Source organism: Oncorhynchus mykiss, chromosome 1 (assembly GCF_013265735.2).
Source record: "Oncorhynchus mykiss isolate Arlee chromosome 1, USDA_OmykA_1.1, whole genome shotgun sequence".
NCBI lineage: Eukaryota > Metazoa > Chordata > Actinopteri > Salmoniformes > Salmonidae > Oncorhynchus > Oncorhynchus mykiss.
The window spans coordinates 30,401,087-30,421,612 of NC_048565.1; the positions used below are offsets into that span (position 1 = coordinate 30,401,087).

Consider the following 20,526-nt stretch of genomic DNA (forward strand, 5'->3'; position numbering starts at 1 on the left):
GTTTAAATGACCATCAGGCATTAGTAGACTAGCATATGTGATCAAATTAATATTCACCTTCTATATTCAACCATTCATCATGTGAATAGCATTATAATAGACACAGAATACTATAATCTGTCATTGGTGCCTTTGTGAGGTCAGGTTTGTTGAGATAATGTTTTAAAAAATCGAATTTTGTATCATAAAGAAGTTTATTGGGTAGCCTTCTGGTTTCATCATATCTTAAATTGTCCTTTGAATAGCTTACTGTCCTGTCTGAGTTGTATTACTGGCCTCACCCCAATATGATCAATGCAAAACCTTTCAGTTTTCAACTGCCTGGTTGTCTTGTCTTATTTATAGTCATGTTGAGTCAGTAAAAATGTCCTTTGTCAGGCAGATGATAGGGTGGGGGATTGAAGACTTAAGAGAGGAATGAAATAGAGCATGTTCTCAAATCATATGCATTTGCAAATACACTTGGTCACTTTACTGGCTCAGCGTACTGGTATTCTGTATTTGATTTATTTCATAAACCAATAGTGCTCTTTCAGCACAGCATTCCAATAAATCTGTAAAGTGACATTGGAAATGGATTGCTCCATAAAACCTTTTAAGGATTTTGTTGCATGGAGTGATATGGGTTGTATGGGCTGTGATACTGAGGTAAATGAATATGATTTTTCTACAACTGTGAGTCAGCACAAAAACATCCTGCAAAGTATATCTGAAAGACCGACATAAAGCGTCTCCAAATCATTCTAAATGTTCAGCATTCTGATATCAGCAGACAGCCTGTCAATACCGCACTACCTCCAGTTCTCTGTCTGGTTTTGCTTCAAGTCCACCGATTTGAACATTTTGAACTGTTGTCTGTTATGCAGTGGGAATAACAACACTGACCTTGATTTAAAGTATGTTATAAAATATATTATATTTCATCTTGTCATAAGATTAAGGACAAAACAATAAATTGACACGTAAAATGCACAATCACTCAAGCTGAGCCAGGTTGATTTTTCAACAGCACCTACTTGGCAGACTCCCAAACAACACTTTTAGAGTGATCAGTTTGTATGCATCAAAGTCAAGAGCATGTATTGGGTAGCAACAAATGTTTGCAATCAGGGGTGTGGGGGGGTAACTGTTGGGGAGTAATTGTTTGCAGAGTTATTCTAAACAAGAAAGTAATCCCAAGTTTGTCGTATAAATTCAAAGTTTTGTTGTAGGACAGTGGCTTGTTAATGGAAACTCTATACAAATTAGCTCATCAGCTCAGAGCAGTGCATGGTGGAGTAGCAGCTGTTTAATGTGGAGGGAATTTCCGTATTAATTAGCCTCATTCGGGAAAATGAAATTGAGTCAAAAGATTGAAATAGAAATGAAACGATCTTAATGCAACCAGAGGAACTTTCTCTGCTGACCTAGAGAACAGCCACTTTATTTCATTGTATCATCGTCCTAGCTGTTGACAATTCAAATGGTCAAGGAGCTACAACAGTAAGCATCTTAAATGTCAGTTGTACCTGTGTGACATAACCCTGGCTACTGCCAAGGGCTGCTGTAGGGATTAAAGATGTGGATTAGTAGTGTCCTCATTAAAATACTTGCTGTCTCTTTTAATGTGTGTAAACATTACAAGATGTTTGGTATCACATGCTTTGGGATTTAAAATGGAGCAAAAAAGGCTGTCCAGTAGAGATTAACTTGGTGTGTTTTTGAAGTCAGTGACAGTATGTATATTGCAGGGATTTTTCTTATTCTCTGTGGCAACTTGAACTAACTAAATAAATAACTTAAGGCATTGTAGCTAAGGACAGGTCATTTTGTTGCCTACCAGTAGACCATGTACCAGCTCAATATTCTTGAACCCCATGTTTGAATCATGTTTAGAACCTGTTTGAATCTCAAAACACTCATAGACAAAATAACTGCTTGAGTGGGCTGAACTTGACTAAATTAATGAGATTCGTGGATCTGTTTTCCAAGAGAGGAGAGAAATGCCAGTAACACAAAGCATCAAGTGAATATCCAGCACTGTCTACTGCAATTTCACATTTTCTCTGCTCAGTCTCCATTGTGTATCACGCATGTCTATCCAATTGTACTCCAGGGAGCAATAGGCATTCATTTCTTCAACTGTAGCCTTTAGACCACATCTGATTTCATGAGGCCATGGCTCTAAAGCAGACTTGGATTCAAAAACCAGCAATAACAAATGCAGTATATATTTTTTGTTACTTTTTTTTGCCTTTATTTATCACCCAAACCACAAACTGTAGCGAAAAACAGAGTGAAGAGTTTTTCTTTACATCACAAAAGTCAATCACTGTTTACAGAATTGTTTGTGGGCCATATCTCAACATATCTCAACCTCTACAGTAACCCAATTAACATCAAACTCTCTTTTTCCTTTAAATGTCACCCAGTCAACCTCCATTGGGCCAAAATATAAACATTACTTTGAATATGAACGCCTGAATTTAAGTGTGATGCTAAAAATGGTAATTCATCCTTATTTTTTGTTTGCACTTTGCAGTTTGAAACTGTCATGTTTTGTGATGCTGTGTTTGATTCACAAGGGGAAGCATTCATTTGTTTGAGAGCACTGGATGGAATGAACAGAGGCTGATCATGCATGGGTTTTACATTCAAAATAGGTTTTGTTTGATGAACTATAATTGCGTTTGTCAGGCTTTGATGTGATCCAGAGTGTGATACATGTCGAGGAGTGTGTTAGTAATTGAGGTGTCTATGATGCTCGAACCAATACCATTGGTATTCATGAGCCTCTCTCCTTTATTGAAGGGTCTCACTGTGCTGTCTGACACAATGGTGTCTAAAACCCACAGTAGAGAAATCAACAATCTATGTCAACAATTGGTTGGAATTACCAAAATGGTGGATTTTTTTTTAGCTGCAATCAGTTGCTTTTTAGCAGTGAACTCTAATTTGAGAATATGATGATTTTTGTTCAAGGTAACACTGTGAGTGTACTCCTATAGCTCTTGAAATTTGTCCTGTATGTTCCTAAATATTTTGAAGCTCTTACAAATTATAATTACATTGTGATCTTTGATTACGAAAACACTTGCCATAGCAGGATTAAACTGTTAATTAATATAATTATCAGATCAAATTGGGTGATTTAATGAATTGTGTATGTGTAAAAAATACTAAAAACCAAGATAAAAGTTTGTGTTTGAAGAATATCCTGAAGATGAAATAGAATAAGTATTTACTTAAAACAAGTTTTTTGGGGGGGTGATTTGCAATCATTAAAGGCCTGGAACTACTTCAATAGACTAGACTTGAGGGGTAGACTTCTGCTACATTACAGAGGCAGTAGTTTGATTTATAAAATGTTTCACAGTAGTATGTACTTTCACAAACTAGAGGCTCAGGAGAAATGAGCCTCTACGATGAATTCCTAAATGAATGATGTGTAGTGTGATACAATGCCCTAGCAGCTGATGGATCACCACACACACACACACACACACACACACACACACACACACACACACACACACACACACACACACACACACACACACACACACACACACACACACACACACACACACACACACACACACACACACACACACACACACACACACACAAAATAGTCAATTTCTCAGAGACCATATACAGTGTTGGATGTCCACAGTGTTGGTTGTCCATTGTAATCCTTGATTGCACGCAGTTGTTTTTCTGTGGTACAAAGCCAATGGTTTACACCTGAGGGAAAAAGCAAGATATCTGTCAGCAGGACAAAAGAGCTATTCCTTCCTGTCGATTCTTACATGAAAACACTTTATCTTAACCCAAAGCAAATGTGTGTATGTAGAACCAATGACAGATTACTGAATCCAATGCTTTACAGATCCAGTGGTAACAATGTTGTGTACAATACTTATCTGTGTATTGCAGTCTGACTATAACCCTAATTTCCTATGGGTCTGGTCTTGTTTGTTGTTGATAGGGATGACAGGAATTGATGATAGTGACAGTTTGCACTATAAATATAATTAGAGTTTGTACTCCAGGGAGCAACAAATCCACAGATGATGCCATCTCTATTGCACTCTACACTGTCCTTTCACACCTGGACATAAGGAACACCTATGTAAGAATGCTATTCATTGACTACAGCTCAGCGTTCAACACCATAGTGCCCTCGAAGCTCACCACTAAGCTAATGACCCTGGGACTGAACACCTCCCTCTGCAACTGGATCCTGGACATCCTGACGGGCCGCCCCCCAGGTTGTAAGTGTAATAACTCTACCTACATGTACATATTACCTCAATTACCTCAACATATTGACTCTGTACCGGTACCCCCGTATATTTTGGCCCTGCTATTGTTATTTTACTGCTGCTCTTTAATTATTTGTTATTCTTATCTCTTTTTAGGTATTTGCTTAGAACTGCATTGTTGGTTAAGGGCTTGTCATGTCTTGAACTATAATTAATGTGAAGACTGTTATATTATCAAATCAATTCTCTATGTGTAATTATTACGTGATTAAACTAATCATGTAAACATTAATTAACTAGGAAGTTGGGGCACCACAGAAAAATGTTGTTTAAAGAGAAACTATTTCCCGGATTTAACTCCCGTCAGATATTTTCATATCTTATCGATTACAGTCTTATTAATATATTACCTCATCAGTCATATTCTGAATGTTGCAAACTCCTGGATGTCTGCACGAACAGTAGCATAAATTATGAATCAACGGCATACCAATTGCCTTAATTATTTATTTACTAACTAATTAAATAATCACACAGAAGTACATAAACACACACAGGATAGGCTATGCGTTGGTTATTATCATGATACAATGAAAAGTCCCTAGTGGACTAAACCACTTTAACAGCTTGTTATATCAAATGAAAAGGGAGGGGCAGGTAAGAAAGAGTGGGAGAAAAGACAAAGGACTCCACTATTGTACACACAGCTGATAACTAGGCTCATGGAAATGCTAATACTTTGCACATGAACAGCCGCTCATTTAAAAAGAAATAGCAAGTCTTATTTTATTGGTCACATACACATGGTTAGCAGATGTTAATGTGAGTGTAACGTAGTGCTTGTGCTTCTAGTTCCAACAGTGCAGTAATATCTAACAAATAATATAACAATTCCCAACAACTATCTAATACACACAAATCTAGCAAGTAATCTAACAATTCCCCAACAACTACCTAATACACACAAATCTAAAGGGGTGAATGTGTACATATAAATACATGGATGAGCGATGGCCGAGCGGCATAGGCAAGGTGCAATAGATGGTATAAAATACAGTATATCCACGTGATATGAGTGATGTAAGATATGTAGACATTATTAAAGTGGCATTATTTTTAGTGTCATTGTTTAAAGTGACTAGTGATCCATTTATTTAAAGTGTCCAGTGATCGGGGCTCAATGTGGGCAGCAGCCTCTCTGAGTTAGTGATTGCTGTTTAGCAGTCTGATGGCCTTGAGATAGAAGCTGTTTCTCAATCTCTCGGTCCCAGCTTTGTTGCACCTGTACTGACCTCGCCTTCTGGATGATAGCGGTGTGAACAGCTGGTGGCTCAGGTGGTTGTTGTCCTTGATGATATTTTTGGCCTTCCTGTTACATCAGGTGCTGTAGGTGTCATGGAGGGCAGGTAGTTTACCCCTGTGATGCGTTGTGCAGACCGCACCACCCTCTGGAGAGCCTTGAAGTTGAGGGCGGTGCAGTTGCCGTGCCATGCTGTGATACAGCCCTACAGGATTCTCTCGATTGTGCATCTGTAAAAGTTTGTCAGGGTTTTGGGTGACAAGCCAAATTTCTTCAGCCTCCTGAGGTTGAAGAGGCGCTGTTGCGCCTTCTTCACCACACTGTCTGTGTGGGTGGGCCATTTCAGTCTGTCTGTCTGTGATGTGTACGCCCAGGAACTTAAGACTTTCCACCTTCTCCACTGCTGACCCTTCAATGTGGATAGGGGGTTGCTCCCTCTGCTGTTTCCTGAAGTCCACGATCATCTCCTTTGTTTTGTTGATGTTGAGTGAGAGGTTGTTTTCCTGAAAGCACACTCCAAGTGCCATCACCTCCTTCATGTAGGCTGTCTCAATGTTGTTGGTGATCAAGCCCACCAGTGTTGTGTTGTCTGCAAACTTGATGATTGAGTTGGAGGCGTGCATGACCATGCAGTCATGGGTGAACAGGAGTACAGGAGAGGGCTGAGCACACACCCTTGTGGGGCCCCAGGGTTGAGGGTCAGTGAAGTGGAGAAGTTGTCTCCTACCTTCACCACCTGAGGGCAGCCCGTCAGAAAGTCCAGGACCCAGTTGCACAGGGAGGGGTTGAGACGCAGGGCATCCAGCTTGATGATGAGCTTGGAGGGTACTATGGTGTTGAATACTGAGCTGTAGTCAATGAATAACATTCTTACATAAGTATTATTTTTGTCCAGATGGGATAGGGCAATGAGCAGTGCGATGGCGATTGCGTCATCTGTGGACCTGTTGCGGCGGTATGCAAACTGAAGTGTGTCTAGGGTGGCCGGTAAGGTGGCGGTGATATGCTCCTTGACTAGCCTCTCAAAACACTTCATGATGACAGAAGAGAGTGCTACGGTGAGGTAGTCATTTAGTTCAGTTATCTTTGCCTTCTTCGGTACAGGAACAATGGTAGCCATCTTGAAACTTCTGGGGACAACAGACTGGGATGGGGAGCAATTACAGTGCCTTGCGAAAGTATTCGGCCCCCTTGAACTTTGCGACCTTTTGCCACATGTCAGGCTTCAAACATAAAGATATAAAACTGTATTTTTTTGTGAAGAATCAACAACAAGTGGGACACAATCATGAAGTGGAACGACATTTATTGGATATTTCAAACTTTTTTAACAAATCAAAAACTGAAAAATTGGGCATGCAAAATTATTCAGCCCCCTTAAGTTAATACTTTGTAGCGCCACCTTTTGCTGCGATTACAGCTGTAAGTCGCTTGGGGTATGTCTCTATCAGTTTTGCACATCGAGAGACTGACATTTTTTCCCATTCCTCCTTGCAAAACAGCTCGACCTCAGTGAGGTTGGATGGAGAGCATTTGTGAACAGCAGTTTTCAGTTCTTTCCACAGATTCTCGATTGGATTCAGGTCTGGACTTTGACTTGGCCATTCTAACACCTGGATATGTTTATTTTTGAACCATTCCATTGTAGATTTTGCTTTATGTTTTGGATCATTGTCTTGTTGGAAGACAAATCTCCGTCCCAGTCTCAGGTCTTTTGCAGTCTCCATCAGGTTTTCTTCCAGAATGGTCCTGTATTTGGCTCTATCCATCTTCCCATCAATTTTAACCATCTTCCCTGTCCCTGCTGAAGAAAAGCAGGCCCAAACCATGATGCTGCCACCACCATGTTTGACAGTGGGGGTGGTTTGTTCAGGGTGATGAGCTGTGTTGCTTTTACGCCAAACATAACGTTTTGCATTGTTGCCAAAAAGTTCAATTTTGGTTTCATCTGACCAGAGCACCTTCTTCCACATGTTTGGTGTGTCTCCCAGGTGGCTTGTGGCAAACTTTAAACGACACTTTTTATGGATATCTTTAAGAAATGGCTTTCTTCTTGCCACTCTTCCATAAAGGCCAGATTTGTGCAATATACTACTGATTGTTGTCCTATGGACAGAGTCTCCCACCTCAGCTGTAGATCTCTACAGTTTATCCAGAGTGATCATGGGCCTCTTGGTTGCATCTCTGATCAGTCTTCTCCTTGTATGAGCTGAAAGTTTAGAGGGACGGCTAGGTCTTGGTAGATTTGCTGTGGTCTGATACTCCTTCCATTTCAATATTATCGCTTGCACAGTGCTCCTTGGGATGTTTAAAGCTTGGGAAATCTTTTTGTATCCAAATCCGGCTTTAAACTTCTTCACAACAGTATCTCAGCCTGGTGTGTTCCTTGTTCTTCATGATGCTCTCTGCACTTTTAACGGACCTCTGAGACTATCACAGTGCAGGTACATTTATACGGAGACTTGATTACACACAGGTGGATTGTATTTATCATCATTAGTCATTTAGGTCAACATTGGATCATTCAGAGATCCTCACTGAACTTCTGGAGAGAGTTTGCTGCACTGAAAGTAAAGGGGCTGAATAATTTTGCACGCCCAATTTTTCAGTTTTTGATTTGTTAAAAAAGTTTGAAATATCCAATAAATGTCGTTCCACTTCATGATTGTGTCCCACTTGTTGTTGATTCTTCACAAAAAAATAAAATTTTATATCTTTATGTTTGAAGCCTGAAATGTGGCAAAAGGTCGCAAAGTTCAAGGGGGCCGAATACTTTCGCAAGGCACTGTAAATATGTCCGTACACACACCAGCCAGCTGGTCTGCGCATGCTCTGAGGATGCGGCTAGGGATGCCATCTGGGCCAGCAGCCTTGCGAGTGTTCACATGTTTAAATGTTTTGCTCACGTCAGCCACTGAGAAGGAGAGGGGTGGGCTGCAGACTTTGTTAGCATGCCGCGACGGTGGTACTGTATTATCCTCAAAGCGGGCATAGAAGGTGTTTAGTTTGTCTGGAAGCATGACGTCGGTATCTGTGATGTGTCTGATTTTTTTTTGTAGTCTGTGATTTTCTTTAGACCCTGCCACATGCGTCTCTTGTCTGAGCTGTTGAATTGCAACTCCACTTTGTCACTGTACCGGCATTTCGCTTGTTTGATTGCCTTGCGTAGGGAATAACTACACTGTTTATATTCAGCCATATCACCAGACCTCTTTCCATAGTTAAATGCGGTGGATCGCGCTTTCAGTTTTTCGCGAATGCCGCCATCCACCCACGGTTTCTGGTTAGGGTAGATCTTAATAGTCACAGTTGTTACAACATCTCCAATGCACTTATTTATAAATGCACTCACCGAGTCAGCGCATAGATCAATGTCGTTCTCTGAGCCTGACTGGAACATATTCCAGTCCGCATGATAAAAACAATCTTGGAGCGTGGCTTCTGATTGGTCAGTCCAGCGTTGAATGGTTCTCGTCACTATTACATCCTGTTTAAGTTTCTGGCTAAGAGCCGGGACGATCAAGATGGCTTCATGGTCGGATTTGCCAAAGGGAGGGCGGGGGAGGGCTCTGTATGCATCGCGGAGGTTAGAGTAGCAGTGGTCGAGAGTATTAGCCCTATGTGTCTTGCAATCAATATGCTGTTAAAATTTAGGTAACATTGATCTCAAATTTGCTTTGTTAAAATCCCCAGCTACAATAAATGCAACCTCCGGTATATAGTTCCTTGAGGGCCGTCTTGGTGTTCACTTGAGGGGTTGTACACAGCTGTGACTATAATTGATGAGAATTCTCTTGGTAGGTAGAATGGCCGGCATTTGATTGTAAGAAATCCTAGGTCGGGTGAGCAGAAGGACTTGAGTTCCCGTGTTGTTATGATCGCACCATAAGTTGTTAATCATAAAGCATACACCCCCGCACTTCCTCTTCCCAGAGAGGTGTTTATCTCTGTCAGCGCGATGCATGGAGAAGCCTGGTAGCTGGACCGATTCCAACACCATATCCCGAGAGAGCCATGTTTCTGTGAAGCAGAGAATGTTACAGTCTCTAATGTCTCTCTGGAAGGCAACCCTTGCTCGAATTTCGTCTACCTTGTTGTCAAGAGACTGGACATTGGCGAGTAGTATACTCTGGAGTGGTGAGCGACGTGCTCGTTTACGAAGCCTGACCAGAAGACCGCTCCATCTGCCCCTTCTGCATCGCCAATGTTTTCGGTCAACTGCTGGGATTAGATCCATTGTCCTGGGTGGTGGTTTGAAGAGAGGATCTGTTTTGGGAAAGTCGTATTCCTGGTCGTAATGTTGGTAAGTTGACGTTGCTCTTATATCCAATAGTTCTTCCCGGCTGTATGTAATAAGAATTAAGATTTCCTAGGCTAACAATGTAAGAAATGATACATAAAAAAACAGAATACTGGATAGTTTCCCAAGAACGCGAAGCAAGGCGACCATCTCTGTCGGCGCCATCTTAATTTAAATAGGCCTGTCTGTAAACTAGTTGTAGCTTGTTCCTTTGTTCCCTTTGTTCTGCAAGTGTCTGTTATAATAGATATGTCAGACGTACCAATGATCGTTTGATAGGGAAATGTTCTCCAGAATGGATCAATCAAAATACTTACTTAAACAGCTGCAGAGACTGAATGTTCCTTTGTAGTCTTTAGTTTTGTAGAGATTTTCTTCTTCTCTGCTGAAAGTTTCAGAGTTCTAGCCATTATGTCCCTCACAGCTCACGCTGTTGGTCTCGTTGGCCTAATGTAAATTTTGTCGGAAGTGGGTTTTATACACTTCTGGGAAAAGGGGGTTCCATGATGCCGATGTGGGCACGGCCACTGACTTGGTTAAGACTTCATATGAAAAACAATTCTCTCATTTAGAAGGCTAACATCACATTCTTCTCACAAATAGTTTCATATTTAAACATATACATTCCACAACATTTTGATGTGACCCTGACAACTGGGAAATATATACATTCAGAGATGCAGTTATGCTGTTAGACTGTCTTTAGTTACATCACAAATTATTAACAAATTCGACATGATTGTTCTTTAAATACCCACAGACTATTCCAAATGTTTGCAATACAGAAATACTGTTAATTATTCAACCTTTGGATGTTACCGGGCTCTGGCTGGGCCACTCAAGGACATTCAGAGACTTGTCCCGAAGCCACTCCTGTGTTGTCTTGGCTGTGTGCTTAGGGTCGTTGTCCTGTTGGAAAGTAAACCTTCTCCCCAGTCTGAGGTCCTGAGCGCTCTGGAGCAGGTTTTCATCAAGGATCTCTCTGTACTTTGCTCCGTCCATCTTTCCCTCGATCCTGACTAGTCTCCCAGTCCCTTTCGCAGAAAAACATCCCCACAGGATGATGCTGCCACCACCCTGCTTCACCATAGGTATGGTGCCAGGTTTCCTCCAGATGTGGCGCTTGGCAGTTAGGCCAAAGAGTTCAATCTTGGTTTCATCAGACCAGAGAATCTTGTTTCCCATGTTCTGAGAGTCCTTTAGATGTTGTCATGTGCCTTTTGTGGCTTCCTTCTAGCATGACCAGCGGCTTCTTGGTCACCTCCCTGACCAAGGCCCTTCTCACCAGATTGCTCAGTTTGTCTTGGTGGTTCCAAATGTCTTCCATTTAAGAATGATGGAAGCCACTGTGTTCTTGTGGACCTTCAATGCTTCAGAATTGTTTTGGTACCCTTGCCCAGGTCTGTGCCTCAACACAATCCTGTCTCTGTGCTCAACGGACAATTCCTTCGACTTTATGGCATGGTTTTTGCTCTGACATGCACTGTCAAATGTGGGACCTTATATAGACAGGTGTGTGTCTTTCCAAATAATGTCCAATCAATTGAATTTACCACAGGTGGACTCAAATCAACATCTCAAGTTGATCAATGGAAATAGGATGCACCTGAGCTCAATTTCGATTGTCATTGCAAAGGGTCTGAATACTTATCTTTTTTTATTTTTAATACAGTTGAAAAAATGTCTAAAAACCTGTTTTCGCTTTGTCATTATGGGGTATTGTGTGTAGATTGCTGAGGATGTTTTATTTATTTAATCTATTAAGGCTGTAACACAGAATAAGGCTGTAACACTTCAACATGTGGAAAAAGTGCTTTCAGATTTGCAATATACAGATTAATCTAAAAATGCATTAGGGCTGCAAGTAATATTTGATTCTAAGGAGAAATACAGGAAACAGAGGAAAAGCATAATACATCCTTGATAAATCACCAATAATTGAATGCCAGTCTCAAGATGCTGCAAAATCAAACCAGGCAAATAATTTTGCTTTGTTTATCTGTACAGTATATGTGTGTGTGTGTGTGTGTGTGTGAAAGCATCATCAAACACATCCCATAATGTTACAATCTTTGCAATGTTCTACCACTTCCTCTGTTATTATTTTCATTATCAAGGGCTATCAAATAAGGGCTATCAAAGAAGAACTATTAACATGCACACACTGAAATTGTGAGGCCATTTTGTAGCACAATGTTTTTCTGCTTTAAAGATAGAGGCACAATACTGCACACACGGGACACATGGAAAACCTCCAGCTTAAACATAGAGGGATGTGAAGACTATTTTTCCTGTTTCCTCCAGCCAGAGGAGTGGAGAGTCATGTGGGCTGATAGATTCTGTCGTGTCTGTCCTACTGTTTTGCCAAACGCTCTGATGGCTACAACTAAAAAAAAGATGCTATCTAGAACACAGGAGGCTGCTGAGGGGAGGGTTCATAATAACGTCTGGAATGGAGTGGATGGAATGGTATCAAACACATGGAAAACATGTTTGGTGAGTTTGACACCATTCTATTCATAGCGTTCCAGCCATTACTATGAGCCCGCCCTCCCTAATTAAGGTGCCACTAACCTCGTGTGATCTAGAATCTAAAAGGGTTCTTTGGCTGTCCCCACAGGAGAACCCTTTGAAGAATCATTTTTGGTTCCAGGTTGCAGATGAACCCTTTTGGGTTTAACCTTTTGGAGTGAGTGTGTAGAGTAGAGTGATGATTAGCTCTAAGCCGCCTTGCATTCTCTTCCCCTCCACCAGTGTTAACTCAGTTCATCTGCAATGGCTCAAAAGAGAATCTAAGCCATATCAATAATAACTCTAATCTACTTACCAAGCTGACCAGATGAAAGCACTGTGCAGTTGTCCATTTACATTTTCAAAAGACACTCAGCATACATCAAGTACAAAGTACCAATAGGTCATACATATGCTCTGGGAAGCTATTTAAATATATTCTGACAAACTGAAATCAATCACTACACCTGTATTTTAATCATTTTAGGACCTGGACATCAGAATTAAGAGGGCTGATTGCTGAGTGCTTTAGACACATATTAAATATACAGATCATTCATTTCTCTGCCTACGCGTACAGTGCATGTCAGTACATACATTTTCTCTGTAAAGAAATAAAGTGAAAATGACACCATGTCTGGTTTATTTTCTGAAAAATATTTTATTTCCAGAGTAAAATAAATGATATATTGCCATACAAAAAAGTGTAAGAAAAGGGACAATGCCAAAACTTTAACTGTAGAGAAAATGGAAAATAAGAAGTTAGATGTGCCATCAAGCCTTGAGGGTTTTCAAATAAATATGTCAAGGGATAACAAAATAAGAACGCCTATTACCTTGTAGGATTATCAGCCATTGCATGTAAATTACTCCAAGTACCTTTTGTGAGACTTCACATGTAGATTCTGCATGCCTAAAGCAACAAGCAGTGTTACTCTGCCCTATGAAAAGCCCCTGTTTTAGTTTGCTTTGATCTTGTTCATTGTTTGTTTCTTATTCATTTCTTGTTATGACATTGGCTCCCATCTGATATGTGATTCCAACTAAAAATGTCTTAATAATTAAATATCAAATTATTATATTATCATCTCAGCTTAGTTAACTCTAATTAAATATTCTGAACCTCACAAGTACAAATATATAAACTTTAATATTCATGGTTTAGCTTGAAGAGATATGGTATGTCATTATAACACACACAAAAATACTTGTTGATTTTCCAATCTTTGCTTTTCCACTATGGTCCAAAAGCTATGGTCCCCCCCCCCCCCACCCACCCCCCCAAACATAAATCATATTCTTATCTAGTAATCCCTCATATTAAAAAATATTAGGGTTTAATAAACTAGGCAAATAAAAAGCAAAGAAATGTTTACAACTTGAAGACCCTTCAGAAATGTGTCTGCAAAAAGACAGATATACAGTATCTCTTTCACAATGATAGAAATGAGTATGAATAATATAAGATAACCCATAGAAAGACAAACTGTATTCTATGTTCATAGTCAAAAACAGTGTTTCTGTTCCAGCAAGAGTACTGTTTTTGTACAATGTATGCTGACATTAACACCATTTCAGCTACCTCCTCTGAACTGCATTCTGACACTGAAAGCATACAGTAACTTCAGACTATCATCCTATATAAGCGTTCTACTTCCTCTACTATATAGAGTACATGAGAAAGTGCTCTGTTCGTTTCATCAAAGTAAAACGTAAATTACACAACACCGAATCATTTACACTTATATATTAGTTCCCTGGCGGAACGAGATGTAACACATAGTAATACTGACCGAACAGGACCTGTCATTTTCACTGACTGGATCCATTTTATACTCAAGCGAGTATGGCGCCCACAGTAGTATAATATTGACCATCTAATCAGCTATGAGCAGGACAGAACCAGACAGCAATTGTCTTCTACTAACAATCACAACAGAGTTCACTGGCACTGGACGACATCCTCGCTGATAACACCTCTACAAACAAAATGGCCTCTATCAAAAGTTACCAATTTGGAGAAGAGAGCAGCAACAGTCTTCCAGAGCCTGAATAGGACTTCAGATAAAAAATGTTCTATCATTTAATAAATAAAGAAAGACAGAAAGACGATAATCCTTCAAGAGAATTATGAAGGTCGCAGATAGTCCTCTTGATGGTTCAGAAACTATAAAACCGACTCCATATTTTCGCACCACTCATGGTCCTCTAAGTTGTATATAAACTTTGTCCTGTTTGGGTTCTGACTCCCATCCTTCATGTTGTCCATTGTGAGACTGGAGGGGAACAGTTCGGTTGGTGTTGTATAGCCCTCGTGATTTTTTATGTATTTCTTATAGTTCTTGCGTAAACAGTACCAAGTAGTGGTGTACAGAATGAAGGCGGTGACCTTAAGACCAATGGCCAGGCTCACATACAGATGTCTGTAGGCGATATTGTCATACAGCAGGCAGGCTCCCTTATCCCCACACTCTGTACTCCAAAAAAGGCATGTTGAGTCAATCCCAGCACCAAAGATCAGAGGAGGGGGGATGAATCCTACAGAACAGGTGTGTAGAGAAATCAATACTATAGCATCTGAAACCTCGGTATGTTTGATTTATAAACAAAATAATGTAATAGTGCAACCTGACTAGTTCAGATGCAAGTCTAACAGTACTGTAACTTACCAAGTAGTCGCAGCAAGAGAAACAAAACTCCAAGAGCATATGATTTCAGCTCAGGGCTCACAGTCCTAGGAAGAAGAGACACCAGTAATTGTTACACACAGAAAAGAGAGAGCTGTCTCTGAGTAATGTAAAACCTCTCTACAGGTTGACTGGGTTCTACTGGTATAGCATGGTGGTAAGGTGAGTGCCAGTGGGGTTACCTGATGAGGATGATGACGGAGGGTGTTTGAGCCATGGAGCCGATCATGCAGCAGGCACAGATGACACAGAGGAAGGTGAGGAAGGCCTCCTGGCAGCCTGGACTGGGACACTTCCCTGGGACAGCTGTGGCCATCTCGCTGTCACTGGATATACATGTACACCCTGTCAGATTCTGAAGACAGGAGAATAGATGCATCTGCGTTAGTATTACTGTCTTAAATTATGTGACAAAAAGCCAGATTAACAAAGAGACAACAAAACAGTCTCCCATCTCTCTATAGGTGGGTTTTTGGGGCTTCGGTTCACTGCACAGGGATAAGCATCTGACTACAGAGCAAGGTGTAAAAATGAAGACCATATAGCCCAGGGATGGGCCACTTTGATAGGGGTGGGGACCACAAAAGATCTGAACTCATAAGGGACCTCAGTGGCTCGCGGGTCTGTGTACCCACATCCTTTTTTACAATTTTCTACATTGTGGAATAATAGTGAAGAGATCAAAACTCTTTCCCTTGATGACAGCTTTGCACACGTTTGTCATTCACTCAACCAGCTTCATGAGGTAGTCACCTGGAATGCATTTCAATTAACAAGTGTGCCTCGATAAATTTCTTTCCCTCCTAATGCGTTTGAGCCAATCAGTTGTGTTGTGACAAGGTAAGGGTGGTGTACAGAAGATAGCCCTAGTTGGTAAAATACCAAGTCCATATCATGGAAATAAAAGCTCAAATAAGCTAAGAGAAACGACAGTCCATCATTACTTTGAGACATGAAGGTCAGTCAATTTTGAAAATTTTAAGAACTTTGAAAGTTTCTTCAAGTGCAGTCGCAAAAAAGATCAAGCATTATGATGAAACTTGCTCTCATAAGGACCGCCACAGGAAAAGAAGACCCAGAGTTACCTCTGCTGCAGAGGATAACTTCATTAGAGTTAACTGCACCTCAGATTGCAGCCCAAATAAATGCTTTACAGAGTTCAAGTAACAGACACATCTCAACGTCAACTGTTCAGAGGAGACTGCGTCAATAAGGCTTTCATGGTCAAATTGCTGCAAAGAAACCACTACTAAAGGACACCAATAATAAGAAGAGACTTGCTTGGGCCAAGAAACACGAGCAATGGACATTAGACAGGTGGAAATCTATGCTTTGTTCGGATGAGTCCAAATTTTAGAACCGCTGTGTATTTTTGAGATGCAGAGTAGGTGAACGGATTATCTCCGCATGTGTGGTTCCCACCGAGAAGCATGGAGGAGGATGTGTGATGGTGTGTGTGTGCTTTGCTGGTGACACTGTCTGTGATTTATTTACATTTCAAGGCACACTTAACCAGCATGGCTACCAAGCATTCTGCAGTAATATGCCATTCCATCTGGTTTGCGCTTAGTGGGATTATCATTTGTTTTTCCACAGGAAAATGACCAACACACCTCCAGGCTGTGTAAGGGCTATTTGACCAAGAAGGAGAGTGATGGAGTGCTGCATCAGATGACATGGCCACCACAATCACCCGACCTCAACCCAATTGAGATGGTTTGGGATGAGTTGGACCGCAGAGTGAAGGAGAAGCAGCCAACAAGTGCTCAGCATATTTGGGAACTCCTTGAAGACTGTTGGAAACGCATTCCAGGAGAAGCTAGTTGAGAGAATGCCAAGAGTGTGCAAAACTGTCATCAAGGCAAAGGGTGGCTACTTTGAAGAATCTCACATATAAAATATATTTAGATTTGTTGAACACTTTTTTGATTACATGATTCCATATGTGTTATTTCATAGTTTTGGTGTCTTCACTATTATTCTACAATGTAGAAAATAGTAAAATAAAGTGTGTCTAAACTTTTGACTGGTACTGTATTTGTGCAGATAAACTACCTAACTCTCTTACCTAAATGCATTATACCAGTAGCCAGGGCTAGCCCTAGCCTTTTGGGTGCCCTAAGCAAGATTTGGTTGGCCAATTTTTTGGTGTTTGTAAGTCAATTTCCTGCAATTTTGCCATGAGGCATAGAAACAGTGTTGCAGTTGTATGCATTTTGTCATGGGGTGGAGAGAAATTGGGCGATTTTACACCAAAATCTCATGCAATTCTACTGATTTTGCCATGGGGCAGAGATAATTTTCCTTCAGCTTTGTAGCTAATTTCATACAATTGTATCCATTTTACCATGAAGTGGAGACATGTTTGCAGTTTTAAAGCTAATTTCCTGTAACTCTACACATTTTGCCATGACTTATGCCATGTTAATATGATATCTGAGTGAGAGTGACTAACAAAATCAATAGGGCCCGGTCGGTGTTTGGCCATAATGACAACAGGTTTAGATAACTGGCAAGACTAACTTACCTATCTAAAATTTGTTAGCTAACATGGCTAATTGAGTGACTGTCCGTGACTGACATAACAAGAGAAAAACTACCGATGCACAATCACATTTCTAAATCACACCTTGTGTATTCTATTATTCAAACGCTCAAAAGTCATTTAAAACCCTGACTAAACTCCAAAAAACATAAAAAAAAATGGAGATGAGGGTGGAAGCCTTCCAGGGTAGATGCCTGTACTTACTGTTGTAGTGCAGCCTGCGAAGCAGGAGGACAGGTAGGTGACTCCGTTGGAGCCGCATACTGGGCTGACTGATGAGGTGTAGCAGTTACAGTTACTCATGCAGGGGACCTCTGGCTTCTCGCCCACCCGCAGTGTTCTGGAGAGCGCGAGAGCGAAAGAGATAGAGAAAGCTGTTTAGACTATGCTGTGTACATATCAGAAAGGAATAAAAAGCACATAAATGTTTCTGAAAGTTTCTGTAGCTACTATGTATCTAATTGAGCATGTTTTAAATGGTGGAAATCACATTTCTGTGGAACTAGACAGTATAAGCTACTATCTCAGCTATTATCTCAGAAATCAGTGAAAGCGCTATTTCCAAACAGATTTTAAGTAACTTGTATATTGACTAATGTTTCTGTAGTCAGTGTGTGGCCGACCTTGTTCCTACTTTCATCAAACCCCCTTCCACCAAGAGAAGCTCTGCTATTACATATGCTAAACCAGTGGTGTAGGTACAGGCTGTTCTTACTCGTTGCCATAGGCGACGGTCACCCCAGCGACAGGCCCTGTATCACAGCCAAGGAAGAGGAAGGAGACGTAGCAGGCGGTGGAGATCAGGTTGACCAGCATGGCCATGCGAATGGCCCCCAGCGCTGAGAGGTTCAGCTTTTTGACCAGAAGCCCCCCCAGGAATATCCCCAGACAAGCACAGGGGATGGCAGTCATTCCTGAAGAGAGTTAATACCGCCATATGTTAACCTTATCACCTTCTCATATACTGTACTGATGCTTCTCACTGTACTGCTCCCTGTGTACTGTGTTGCACCAGGGGGTCTGTGGCTGTGTGTATTTGTGTGTGTCATGCATGTGCTTGCCACAGGCCCTAACCTAGTAGTTGATTAGCTGAGGAGGTGGTGAGGTTAAACTGCTGCTCCAAGTACTTCCCCAGGAAGGCAGCGAAGCCAGCCACCACACCGATCTCCATACAGGCTGCCAGCGTGATGCAAGTGAACACCGGGTTTGACAGAAGGTGCTTGGTAACCTTAGGGATCACTGAGAAGAGAAGATGAAGAGATCCTTAATTTCAAAGTGCCACATGGACACAGACAACTGCTAACAAGTCTAACTATCGTTTGCTAAAATATTCTGCTAGTTATAATTTAACTGGTGTAAGGGTAATATCAAAATCTGAAAACATTTTGTATTCTCATGTGGAATGTATATTTCTCTTTCTTCATATTTAGTAACACGCTAAATAGTATCTGTGGAAGCAGAGGATTTAATTGCCTTTATTTTCTCATAACAGACAGCATAAATCATACACTACCCCTGGCTTATCAGAGAATAGTCTATACCAGGGCTCTCCAACCCTGTTCCCAGAGAGCTACCCTCCTGTGGATTTTCGCTCCAACCCCAGTTGTAACTAACCTGATTCAGCTTGTCAACTGGCTAATTTTTAGAATCATGTGGGCTAGATTACGATTGGAGTGAAAACCTACAGGACAGTAGCTCTCCAGGAACAGGGTTGGAGAGCCCCGTTCTACACTTTACAAAACAGCATCTGAAACTAGGTTTTAAAAAAATCTTTATTGCGGTTTTGAGAAAAAACATACATGCGGTAAAGTGGTCAATGAAACGCAGACTATGGGGGAAAGCGCAAGGACACCATCATTGGCAGGCATTCAAAAAATCGACATTAGTAAAATCCGTAATGATTTATGTGTTCTAACAAACCCACAATGTGGTTATTAAAATCCGATTTTAATATGTATTGCTTTTTTTGCTGCATAATATTTACAAGTTGTCCTTTTCAGGATTATAAAAAAGACTGCTAAATGCTAACTTCTGTTCCTTTAAGCTGGTGGACTGGCTAGCCATATAGAATCGGTGGTGCTAGTTGAAGCTGTTTTTACGTGTAATGTAGTTGATTGGTGACACCCATACAAGCATATACTCAGATTTGTACCCCAACATTGATGGGGTAAATGTTCCCATTTAGTGTCTACTCTCTTCCACAGGTGTTAAATTAATACATAGTTTGTGGGGACTACATTATGTTTATTTGGTCTTACACTGAATTCTCCACCATTGACATGAGTATTGTATAGAACTATGTGTGGGCACATAATAGCCAAACAAATCATGGTGGGATAGAGATGGAGAATAAGTGATGTGATACGGTATATACAATAGCATAACAATTGTTAATTTAACTGCACAAATACTACATTTACTATAAACGGACAGAAAACAATTCTCACCTCTGAGCTGCTGAAAGCAGGTGGGACCATTGATGGGCTCATGGTTGTTGCGTCCCACCCCGTTGCTGGACTTGGGCATCTCATTATAGTCCAGGGGCAGAGAGGAAGAGGGGAGCATGGCCTGCTCACTCTCCCCTCCACCGTCCTTATCCTTCTCTCGGTCTGACAGGGTTTGGGGAAAGCCAAACATGAAGAGGGATGAGAAGAAGAGTAAGGCACCACACAGGAGGAAGCCCCCCCACCAGGCTCCAATCCACCGAGGGTCATCAGAGGTAATGTCCAGCTTACCTGTGGAGGGACAGAAAAAAACACATACAAGCATTGTTAACATCAAACACACATTTCAGTGATTTCCCCATAATCAACATTGTCTGGAATGTTATTTTGGTTAACCTTGAATAGCACACTACTTAGTTCTAATTATTTGGTATTTTATTAGGATCCCCATTAGCTGTTGCAAAAGCAGCAGCTACTCTTCCTGGTGTCCAC

At 41.0% G+C, this 20,526-nt stretch overlaps 1 protein-coding gene across 1 annotated transcript in view; it reads right to left on the reverse strand.

Annotated features, from left to right (window-relative positions):
• Window positions 1-12,994: 12,994 nt before the first annotated feature.
• Window positions 12,995-20,526, reverse strand: part of slco3a1 (solute carrier organic anion transporter family, member 3A1) — a 47,263-nt gene continuing 39,731 nt past the window's right edge. Inside the window, exons 4-10 of the mRNA XM_021598330.2 lie at window positions 20,038-20,325; window positions 18,665-18,829; window positions 18,306-18,504; window positions 17,795-17,930; window positions 15,228-15,400; window positions 15,028-15,092; window positions 12,995-14,896 (exon numbers count right to left, since the gene is read on the reverse strand). Of these exons, the coding sequence (XP_021454005.2) occupies window positions 14,526-14,896; window positions 15,028-15,092; window positions 15,228-15,400; window positions 17,795-17,930; window positions 18,306-18,504; window positions 18,665-18,829; window positions 20,038-20,325 (1,397 nt within the window). The 3' untranslated portion in view covers window positions 12,995-14,525. The remainder of the gene's footprint in view (window positions 14,897-15,027; window positions 15,093-15,227; window positions 15,401-17,794; window positions 17,931-18,305; window positions 18,505-18,664; window positions 18,830-20,037; window positions 20,326-20,526) is intronic.